This window comes from Pseudoliparis swirei, chromosome 1 (genome assembly GCF_029220125.1).
Source record: "Pseudoliparis swirei isolate HS2019 ecotype Mariana Trench chromosome 1, NWPU_hadal_v1, whole genome shotgun sequence".
Taxonomy (NCBI): domain Eukaryota; kingdom Metazoa; phylum Chordata; class Actinopteri; order Perciformes; family Liparidae; genus Pseudoliparis; species Pseudoliparis swirei.
The window spans coordinates 7,658,665-7,670,044 of record NC_079388.1 but is presented as its reverse complement, the minus strand read 5'-3'; the positions used below and the strand labels follow the sequence as shown (position 1 = coordinate 7,670,044).

The 11,380-nt window shown below is 41.9% G+C and overlaps 1 protein-coding gene and 1 long non-coding RNA gene across 2 annotated transcripts; both read left to right on the top strand.

Moving 5' to 3' along the window:
* The first annotated feature begins 469 nt into the window (after positions 1-469).
* On the top strand, positions 470-2,342 carry LOC130195680 (uncharacterized). Its single transcript, XR_008832109.1, has 2 exons — positions 470-774; positions 1,347-2,342. It is a non-coding gene; the product is annotated as an uncharacterized LOC130195680 (long non-coding RNA).
* Positions 2,343-2,549: 207 nt separating this feature from the next.
* On the top strand, positions 2,550-7,479 carry LOC130192620 (histone-lysine N-methyltransferase SETDB1-B-like). The gene is made up of 8 exons (XM_056412716.1): positions 2,550-2,838; positions 3,516-3,620; positions 3,890-4,234; positions 4,353-4,520; positions 4,958-5,159; positions 5,273-5,346; positions 6,088-6,278; positions 6,368-7,479. Exons 2-8 carry the CDS (start codon positions 3,521-3,523, stop codon positions 6,473-6,475), a joined length of 1,188 nt encoding a protein of 395 aa, XP_056268691.1. The 5' UTR covers positions 2,550-2,838; positions 3,516-3,520; the 3' UTR covers positions 6,476-7,479.
* Positions 7,480-11,380: the final 3,901 nt, after the last annotated feature.

Below are 11,380 nucleotides of genomic sequence, written 5' to 3'. Positions count from 1 at the left end.
TCTCGTGTCTTCCTCCTTTCTCTGCCACTTTCCCCTCCGGCATGTTTGGCTTCGGCCTCCAAGTCCTTCTTGACTAATTGCACATGGAGCGGGATCACTTTACCGAGGAGCCTCCACGCTGCTCTTGTCATGGCCGCCTCGCTGTAACGATCTGCGCCCTAAAGCGGCGGGGTCCATTTCCATCTGGCTCCGCCATTTAATTGCAAATGCGTCTCCTGTTTCTACTGTTCCGGCGTCTGGGATTTCCTTAACACGACCCCCTCCCCACCCCACGCTCGTCGTCGTCTGTAAATCTTTTCCTTTCACATTCACGCTTCCCCTCCTTCCCTAGTTGCCTTCGTCGGCCGTGCGTAATGAGAAAGCAGCTCGGTGTCATCTCAGGCGCTTGAGTTCTAGTGGCGTGAAGTCTTAATTGGCGACAGGTGTGAAGGTCCACGTGACAGGAGAACAAAGACGGCGGGGTGTTTGATTCACTCGTGAGCCTTGTCGACTGTTATTCAATTCCTGCTTAAGTATTAATAAAGGCTTTACATGCCAGGGGGAGGTCGCGAGGCCCAACTGCATGCTTGGGTGTCTCGCGCGTCTGTGCTCATTTTTCCTGTGATGATCATGAGAGGGGCGGGGCAACGAAGTCTTCTGTAACGGATGCCCGTCTTATGTAACTGGAGTCAGGAGGAAGCTCGGAGGGAGCCGAGGTGAAGACGCGATGAGCGCGTTTAAAAGCTTTGGGGTCGGAGAGACGCGGCGACACGCCGCTGGTGACGACGCAGACTGGTGAGTTTTAAATGAAGGGAACGTCTTTCATTAGGTTTTTGATCATCGCGGTTCTCTGAAGGCATGTGCTGCTGTCAGATTTTACACTGATGACAACTTCGTGAGCTTGTGGTGAAGCTGAATGTCTTTGGACACGTTTTTTAAAAGTCGATATTTGTTTTTTATCAAGTTTCCATAATTGATGTCACCTAATCTGTTTTATTGAAACCTGAAGTTAACATATCAAACTTTCTCTGGTTCCAGATCCTATAAAATTTAACATTTGTATTTGTTTAATGTGATGGTGAACCAAGTATATTTGGGGTTTGGACTGTTGACCAAACAAACAATTTATAGAGAATATCTTTCCAGCATAGTGTGATGATCATGTTACTGAAAAAATTATCTGGAATGTGTAATTAATATAATTGCAGGCCTCAACAAAAAACAAAAAAAACCAGAGATGACATGTTAAGGTATCATAATTAAACAAGGAACAATGCAGACATGCTTTAAATAACAGGATTCATGTATCGGCATTCAGAAGCTGTAATTTCTCTGTATGTTTTTCTGCTTTGTATTCCTGGCATCAGGTGTAGCCTAAACCCCATCACCTCCAGAGCAGCCATGCCCACGCCTGTCCTTCTCCGAGAGTGGTGGTGCTGAGCTTACATGGAAAACAGTGAAAGGAGGATCCTCATCGCCCACATGGACCAGGCTCCTCGTCCCGCTCCACAGTTTGAGGTCGACGTGGACCTGGGCTTCGCCATCTTCTTCCTCTTCCTGCTATTTTTCTTCCTGCTGGTGAAGGTGGTGCGCTGTGCCCAGACTGTATTGGATCCCTACGGCTCCATCTCCACCTCCACCTACCAGGAGGAGCAGATCACCTAAGAGAGAAGAGGGGTGGGGGGGGGCATCAACCAGTAACTATGCAGGACTCACTCTCACTGCTGTATTATAGTTTTAGACCAGGCAGTTTTGAATGGATTCGAAGTCCACATCACACATGAGACGGACCACTTCTGAACAAAAAGAAGTTGTCGTTGGGCTACACTCTCATGGAAGTGACAGGACATGTATCGGGGTGTGTGTGAGTGCTTCTGTCTTAAATACATTTCAAATAACCAATGGGTGGATCACTCCATGGACCTCCCAGGGGACCGAGACCTGAACCAGACAGAAATTCAAAGAAGTCCGTCAAAACAACAGTGTCCTTGTCCCGTTTGTTTGTTCCTGATAATGATCTGTTAATAACAAGCCAATCTTAAGAGCATATTTCTATTTATATTATTACACATTTCTTTATTTTTTAAATATGTCATATAATAGAATATATAAAACAAATACATAGTGAGCATTCTTAAAATAAGTTACAACATGTACATGTCTGTGACCACTCACTGTAAATCTGTCCATAGAATAGCAGAGACTACTTCATGTTCTTCTCTGAAGAGACCTGAACCCTCTCCAGTCGGCTCACAGCTACCCGGCACATCGCACCAATCCTTTGTTTAAAGAGGACATTAAAACGGCAAAAACATAAATTACATTTGGAAAGCTTTACAATAAACTGTTTGCATGTCAGCTCACCTCTGAATGTGTGAGTATTATTTTTGAGCGTCCCTTATAAATCAGAAAGACACCCTCTGGTTTATTACCCGAAGCCATCCATCCACTTCATACCAGCTGGTGGCGGCATTGAGCCATGTGTGCTCCCACTTTAAAGAAGAAGAAGAAGAAGAAGCATCAGCAACAACACCAGCGAAGAAGAAGAAGTACGAGCACCACATCGCGGATGCAACCTAGCTAACTGCATAACAACAGAAGTCCAAAATGGAGAAAGCTTTTATAATACGAATTATGTGCCGTTCAGTGTATTATAATAATCAGTTTTGAAGAAATGTTCGCTTATTTTTTCTTTTATATTCGTGACACAAACCCGACAGTTAAAGCTATCGTATTTCTAGCGGCAGCTCGTGCTGTTTGCCATCGTTGCTATCCTGACGGCTAGGCTGGCTTCCGGTGGTGCGGAAGATCATCAACAAAGGCTGGCTTGCCTGCACTGTGGCAGGAAGGACACGTCAGGTAGGGTCAGTTGATAGTTTAGTATTGACCAACCGTCAGCATGAAACGAGACTAAGCGTCTTTGAGTACTATGAAAAGCGCTATAGAAATTTTATTTCTTATTATTATTATTATTAAGTAGCGTTGCATGACTGGTCTTCTAATATGTGGTCATCTAATCACCTACATTAATCATCTGGTGAAATGTCAAAATAAAGACGGCCGAACACACCAAAGCTCCTGTAATGTCAGTCCTCTCCTGCGATAACGTCAACCTGTCCTCACCGTAACTGACCTCGTGTCTACAGGCTGTCAACGCACCTCTTTATGCTGTTAGTTAACGTCACGACAAACAAAGGTTGACAACTATTTGGGTTTTACTTTGAAAATAAAAGTCGTCATCCAGAGCAAGTTGAAGTGTCAGGAAATGGCAGCTAAACAATTGTTTTGTGGTTTATTTCGGTAATACTGGATTGTAATTTATATGTAAAGGTAATTATATTAATCTATTTGATGGATTAATGTATTAACATACATGCAGATACTTGCACATATTGACTGAAGAGCTATAAGATGACATCAGACCGCTTAGTGTCCATGCCAACACTAGTGTGGGCATGCATTGTGCAATTTGTGTCCTTACACCTGAGTTATATGCTGGAGTTCAAACCCTTATTTTAACCGTGTGTGTGTTACAGTGATTATGGAAGTTGACGAGATGGAGACAAGCATACCGGAGCTCCAGATGTTCAACATGAGGGTAGAAAACGAGACAAAGAGAGATGAAGAAAGAGAGGATGAAGGTAAAACATAATGGTTTTAATTGACATACAATAACATAACATTCTTGGTAATTAATTGTCTCATTTATAAAAAAAAGTGTTGTCCTTAAATTGTAATGAAAAAGTTGTAAACAATATATCTGAGCTTTGAAACGAGCTCCAAATTCTCATATTTAAAAAGCAAACAAATTATTCAAGCAATGCATCGGTTTTCAAGATAGTTGCCTGGAGGTTCTTTGTTCTGTTTTTCTTTGCAAGCCACAATTTCACCAATGCTTTTTTCTTTGCAGATTATATGTCAGATTTCCCATGCACGTCTGTTCACTCCACAAATGTAACTCCCATCAAGGAGACGCAATTGAAGGACGGTTCAGACTTGCTCAATGTAAAAAAAGCAGTGGTGGTCTTGACCCGGCTCCCTGAATATAAGATCAGCGCTCTGCGACCACCGACGCCTCAGCAGTTCTACAGCGAAGACGACTCCCTCAGCAGCTCTGATTCCGATATGCAGTTGGAACCAGAAGATGATTCTTGTGATTCTGATTTTTCGCTTTCACAAAACAAAAGGAAATCTTTAAAACGCATTGCTCCATCACACACGGGCAGGATGGTCATCAACCACAACAACCTCAATGGTAATGCTATGATCTGAACATGAACATCCCTATCGCTCATGACCAGTCATTCGTTCGTTACAATCGCTCAAGTTTATACATTTCAAGATGAATATTTTGTGTTTTTCCACATTGTCAGGAGGGCCCCCTGTAATAATATCATCGGCTTTTGCCCATTGCTCCAATGAAACCACAAAGAGCCGGCCCAACTTGCCAGAAGAAGAGGTCACAGTGAACACTGTGGTCCTGGGCAGGAAGAGATCCATGAGATGGCAACGTGGGAAAATATTAGATATAATAACAAAGGGTAAGAATAATATGCATCTTTTTGGCAGTAAATTGTGCCTTTTTATTCAGTATGTATTTATTTAACATCTGAGCTTTTACTTAAGTATTATTTGATATACTTACTGTTGGTTGAACTTATTATAAACAAACTTTGTGAAGGCTGGTGTATAATTATTTGTGCTGAAATAAATAGTTAATTAACTGGTTAGTTGACAAAAAATTGATGATTTGTTTTGGACTCTTCCAAATTATATTTTGAAGACATTAAAAGGAGATTTGGGTAAATGTGGTGGGGTCTAAACTAAAATAAATGTACATGCAAATGTAGCCACCACATATGTTTTACATGCAGCACTGTAAGATCAGGGAGAACAGTTGGGTAAATAATTTGAAGAACCTTGACGTAAAGTATGAAACAATGGGGATTTAACTCATCAACCTTTTTGTTATTTGCAGAAGATGGACGGGTGAAGTACAAAGTTAGTTTTGACGAAAAGGGGAAGAGCCTCGTGTCCGGCCACCACATCGCCTTCGACACCACACCGCAGCTGGAGCAGCTGTTTGTCGGCGCCCGCGTGGTGGTCCGCTGTCAGGACAACAAGCTCCAGTTCCGGCCGGGTATTTTGGCGGAGCTCCCCAGCAGAAAGAACCGCTTACGGTGTGTGATTGAATGAGTGTTCATGTTCATCATATTGGAGAACCTATGACCTCCCCACGATCTAAATGCTTTAGGTACGGTTTGATTGAGTGTAATTTACTTACATTTTCTAGGTTCTTGGTCTTTTTGGATGGTCACATGCCAGTCTATGTGGGCTTACCTTTATTTCACCTGGTGTGCAGACCACGTAAGTTTGGCGGTTTCACACTCACTTTTTTTCCACACCCAAATACAACTGTGCCGTGCGTTACTGTGAATTCTCATATCCTGTTCACGGCCTTTACTATTATCTCTACTACAGAGAGAACAAGACTTATCTAAAACTGATTAGAGATGCACCATTAATTTCTATTTCCTTATTTTGTTTTACGTATCCATTTTATATATATATGTGTGTATATATATATATGTATATGGCTGAATCTAATGGCATTTAAAATTGGTGCAAAACTGCTTTGTTAGGTTGAAGCAATAAAATACTTCGTTTAGGTTCAAATAAATGTGTTAACCCTGAAAGATCTCCGGAGGTGTGTCGTGTAGTAGCCTGCAAGACTGCAGATGGATCCTTTTAGACATTTCAGTAATACCCTTTCCCCACCAAAATAAACATCATATTTATAGATATATATATATATTCAACTTGGGGGTTACAAAAGAAGGGGAATAGCCTCCTTTAACCTTGCAAGTATAAAAAGTCGCCAAGCAGAGCTACTAAACAGTAAAAAGCAGCATGGAGGCCAGTGAAGAAAGACAAGGGGGTTACTTTGTTTAATATCTGTTTCTCATTCGGTCTCTTCAAGCTCTTCAAGAGAGAGGGTGTCATGTTGAGGAATACCTGTGACTACAGTAGAGCCTGAACTGAATGCAGATTGTAACCGTTCCCACTGCAGTGTTAGTATTTCAGACTCTTTGTTTGTTTTCCTGACAGTGGAAGTTGCTCTGGATGACATTCCAGAAAGTCCTCACAAGTCCTTCATGACGCAATATCTGAAGGACTGGCCGTTCCCCCATTTAACCCAGTACCGGGCTGGACAGAGCCTCAACGCCGAACTACATGGAGCCCAGCAGAGGTGCCAGGTGCAAATGCTCGACTGCAGCTTGATGCAGGTTGTTTTTAAGGTCAGTATCAGATAGCACTTGTTTAAAGTATTGGTGTTGTATTTGTTTCAACCTCTCTGGTAAAATGTAGTTGTTTTTGTCACTCTCAGGATACTCAACATAAGGAGTGGATCCATCGAGGCTCCATGAGGCTGGAACACATGGCAAGATTTTTGGAAATGAAAGGAGCGGAAGAGCGCGAGAATGATTCGGACTGAAAGCCCAGGGACACAGAAACGTATCATGAAATGACTTTGGAATACAAACCATGAATAGAAAAATGTACTACATTTTCCCTAATATGTGCCATTGGATTTTCTTTAGGAAAGGTTAATAACTAAACAATATCCGCTCATAATAAGATGTGCAAATAATGAGTTAAGCGCACATGAATGACTCGAGACGGTTATTTAATCCAATCTGCTTTGCTTCTGTGCTTCTCATATAGCTGTTTGGTGGGTTGTTGCACTTCGAGCTGAAGTTGTACACCATTATGACATGGTGAACAAGTTTTTTTTCCAGAAATAGGAATTAATCTTAAGACCAGTTTGTTATATTTAGGGGAGGACGATCCGCCATAGTTCTCCTCTACGGTTGGCACCCAGGAACTCAAGATGAGGCCACATCCTGCACACCACACCTTGAAATTTAAACGAGCAACTTTGCATGTCGAAGACAAGAATATTGGCTTCCTGTTTAATCTTTATTTCACTTTTTCACAGCGTGACACTCGGACCCACAATTTAAATTGTGCATTTATTTGTTTTGTGGATGTTGAGTGCTGGGAAGCTGTCACAGTAAATATGTTTGCAACATATTCTTCAGTTTAATTTTATTTGGATATGTCCTAATTACATTAAATACAAATTGATACGCTGACACATTTTTCCAGACCGGTACATTTCCCCATGTGGGGACAACAACAAAAGGTGCTCAAACAATATGCAGGTTAATCAACTTCCTCAAATATGTTTTCAATGTTTTATTTGATGGGCCGTAGTGCAGCGAGCGGGGGCGTTCTCCTCGGTGATGGAGCTGGTTCCACCTCGTGGAGCCAAGACGGCAAAACGTTTTGACCTTTTTCAGCAATAATTCTTTTTTAAACTCTCATTGTTTAGCTCTGGTTTTTCATACATGAATAACCGTGTACCAGTTTATAATGTTGATGATTTGGCGTAAGTCAAAACAGGAATAATAAACATCAGGAACTGTTAGAAAGTCATTTGTGTATCTTCATGAATGCTTTACAAACCTTTGTGTCCCGATCCTGCTCCGTCACACATTCATAACTAAACACTGTTGATGTCATGACAACATGCAGGTTATTGTAAACCCACTATTATCTGTAATTATCACTATCATATTGTCATAATGCCACGTCACCCAGACGTACACATGATGGAACTAAATAAGATACGTTAGTTTTTAAGCAAGTGTAGTTTCTTCTCGTCGACCGCAGAATGCTGAAGAAATTGATGAAGAAGGAACTTCGAGAGACACAGCACTTTATAAGAATATACAGGTTATTCTAAAAGGTGCAGGTCAAAAACAGGCACCTAGGAAGCCTGGAGACTTTCAGAAGCCGAATTGAAAAAATGTACTGATACTGCATTCTGCTGCATGTTATATGCAAGACGAAAAGAGGTGTTCGTGGTACAAGGTTTATCGAGCTCTTATCGGCCTCCTGCGGCCTTCTGCTTATGAATCTGCCGATGAGACCCAGAACCTTATAGCCACCTTATTTGTAAGTCAGCCTTCTCTAATTCAAACATACCATAATGCAATGGAGTCACTTTTCTCCCCCTCCCTTACATACTATACTCACTTTCTGTGAATGTTTGTGTGTTATCGGACGCCTCTGAAGAAAGCCCTTTTTTTTAATTAAAAAACCCTTTTTTTTTTTTTCCCTTTTAAAGGACCGTTTTTTTGACTTTTGTAAAAATTTTTTCCCGGTGGGTTTTCCCCGGTTCGTGTTCGGGGGGGAAAGCAAAAAATTTCCCTTTTTGGTTTTCCCCAACTTCGGCCCTTTCCCTTAATTGAGGAGGGAAAAAAGTTTTTAATAAGTCAATTTTTAAAGAACCCAAAAAAACTTTTGGGAAATTTCGAAAAAAATTTTTTTGGCAACCAAATTAACCCAAAACCTTCCTTTTTGGCCCAGTTTGGGGCCCGTTTTAAAACCAAAAATTTTTTTCCCAATTTTTCTTTCCCCTTTTAGCCCAAAAAACTAAAAAGGGGTTTTTTGGTTTGGCCCCAAAAACCCTTTTAAGCCCTCTGGTTTGGGTTTAAAAAAATTTAAAAAGGCCGGGTTTTAACCCCAGTTCATTTTTAAAAAAACCTAAACAAAGGAAAAAGGGTAAAAATTTTTTCAAATTTTGGCCCCCCTTTTTCTTTTTTGGGAAGGGGCAAAAAAGGCAGGACCGGGGTAAATTTCCCCGGGGGTTTTTGAAACAAAACCCAAACCTTTTGGGCCTAAAGGAGGCCCGGGGGCAAAAAGGGAAACCCAAATTTAAAAATTTTTTATATTTGGGCCCCCCCAGTTTTACCCGGGGGGGTTGGGTTTTGAAAAAATTTTTTTTTAAATTTTTTAAAGTGGGCCCTTTAAAACCCAAATTTCCAAAATTTTTTTGGGGCCAAAAAAGTTTTCCCCTTTTAAAATTAAATCAGAAATGGGAAATTTAAAAAAATTTGGGGGCCAGGGTCCCAAACTTGGCCGTTTAAAAATTCAAAACCGGGGTTTTTTTCTTTGAAAGAGAAAATTCCCCCGAGGGGGGTCCCCCTAGGGGGCGGGGTCCCCGGATTAAATTGGGACCCTTTTTTTTTTCCCTTTGGGTTTTGGGAAAATAAAGGGGGTTTGGCCTTTAGTGCCTTGGGCCCTTTTTTTTCTTGGGTTTTTTTTTAAAATTTTTAGATGCCCAGTTAATAAACAAATTCCCCTTTTAAATTTTTTAACCTTAAAGGGTTTTTTCTTAAGTTTAATTTTCAAAGGGTTCCCTTAAACATTTAACAAAATTTTTAAAACAAAACCCCGGGGGAAAAATTTTTCCTTTCCTTTTTTAAAAAATTTTTCCAGGGAAAAAAAGTTTTTTAAACCCCTTTTTAAAAACCAAAATTTGGTTTCAAAAACTTAAAGGGTGGGGAAAAAATTAAATTTTTAAACCGGGAAAAGAAACAATGTTTTTGGCCCGGGAAACAAAAAAGCAAAATTTTTTTTTAAAAAAAAACCCCTTTTCGGGCCCCCCTTATTTTCTCCTTTTTAAAAAATTTTTTTGGCTTGGGGAACCCCACCCTTTTGGGTGGGGCCCCCAAAAAAACCCCAAAATTTTCCCCTTGGGCCCTTTTTTTTTAAAAACGGGGCGAAAAGGGGGCAGCCAATGGGGCCCCCCCCTTTACCCCGGTTTTGGTTTAAAAGGGAATGGCCCCCAAGAAAAAAGGGGGTGTTTTCGCCCTCCCGAAACGCCCCTTTCTCCCCCGGGGCGCCAGGGGCGGCGCCGGCGGGGTCCCTTCGCCGGGAAAAAATTTAAAAAAATTGGGGTTTTTTTAAAAAACCCCCCCTTTTTTTAAAGGATAAAAAGGTTGAAAAATTACCCCCGCCCCCCCCCCCCCCGCAATTGGGGCCCCCCGTTTTTGGCGGCTTTTAACCCCTTTCTGGGGGTTTAAAACCCCGGGCCCCAAAAACCTTTTAGATTTTTGTTAATCACGGGGGGGTTTTTAAAAAGCTTTGTAAAACCCTTTTGTTCCCTCCCTTATGGGGGGGGGGCCCTTAGGGCTTTTTAAAATCCGGGGTAGGGTTTGACCAAAAGGGTTGGGGCAAACCCCCAAACCCCCTTGGTTTTTTAATTTGATTTTTTTTTTAAGCGGGGGCCCCAAATTTGGGGCTTGGGGGGCTCACCTTGTTTGGCCCCAAAGCGGGGGCCCCCCCCAAAACCCTTTTTCCCCCCCCGAACCTTTTTTTCCCGGGTTTTGGGTTTTCCCCCTTTTCCCCTCAATTTGGGTAGCCAAACCCAACAGTTTTTGGGGGAGCCCGGGCCGCAGGTACCCGGGGGGGGAAAACTCAAAACCCCTACCCCAAACCCCCCCCCCGCCCAGTTTTTCTTTTTTTAGGGAAACCCCGAAACTTTAAATTTAATTTTTAAAAAAAGAAAGGGTTTAAAGGGGGGAAAATTAAAAAAATTGGGTTTGGCGGGTAAAACGGAAGGGGGCTCGCAAAATTTTTCCCCGCCGTCTCCCCGGGTTTTTTCCCCCGAAGGGGGGTTTGGGGGAAACCAACTTTTTAAAATGTCAAAAAATCCCCGGGTAAGATTAGGAAAAAAGGGGGAAGAAATAAAAAAAAGGGCTTTGGTGAGGGGAGGGGTTTTTTCTCGGGCTTTTTGGGCCCCTTTTTTTTTTGCCCGAAAGGGACCCCCCGGGCGCCCCCGGGGAAATTTTGGGAGGGATTTATAAAAAAGGGGTTTTGGGATTAACCCCCTTTTAGGGCGGGGAAAACAAAAATTTAAAACCGGGCCCCCCCCCAATTTTTAAAAAATAGTTCTTTTTATCCTGGGAAAAACCCTTTTAAAAAAACCCCGGTTTTTGGGGCCCCCGTCTGACCCGGGGGTCCCCAGGGGGTTTGGGGCCCTTTTTTAAAAAGGGAAAGATTAAATTTTTTTTGGGCTCCCCAAAGAAGGTTTGGAAAACCCCAAAAGGTTTCTTTAAACCCCTTTTTTTCCCTTTTATTTCCCCGTTTCCCTGAATGCCACCCCCCCAAAACCCCAGGAATTTTTTTTAAAAACCCCTTTGAAACCCTTTTCCCGGGGGATTTGGGGCCGGGCTTTTATTTTTTTCCCCCGCCTTTTTGAGATTTAAGACCCCAAAAATTTTCCTTTTTTTTATTTAAAAAACCCCCCCAAAACCCCCCCCTTTGCCGCCTTTTTTAAAAAAAGGAAAATTATAAGCCCCTTTAAATTTTTGGCCCTCCCAAAAAACCCTTTTTTTCCCTTTTTGGGTTTTTGGGGGGGCCCCCCCCCCTTTTATCCCCGGGGTTTTTGGGGGTAAAAAATTTTTTAAAATGAACGTTTTTTTTATAATTAAAAAAAATTTTAAAGGGGTTTTTTAAAAAGTTTTTTGGGTTTGGGGGCCTGTTTTAA

Coding starts and splice junctions, on each gene's coding strand:
- LOC130192620 (XM_056412716.1), top strand. CDS start 3,521: ATGGAAGTTGACGAGATGGAGACAAGCATACCGGAGCTCCAGATGTTC. Junction 3,621..3,889: donor TGAAGAAAGAGAGGATGAAG/GTAAAACATAAT, acceptor TTTTCTTTGCAG/ATTATATGTCAGATTTCCCA. Junction 4,521..4,957: donor ATTAGATATAATAACAAAGG/GTAAGAATAATA, acceptor TGTTATTTGCAG/AAGATGGACGGGTGAAGTAC.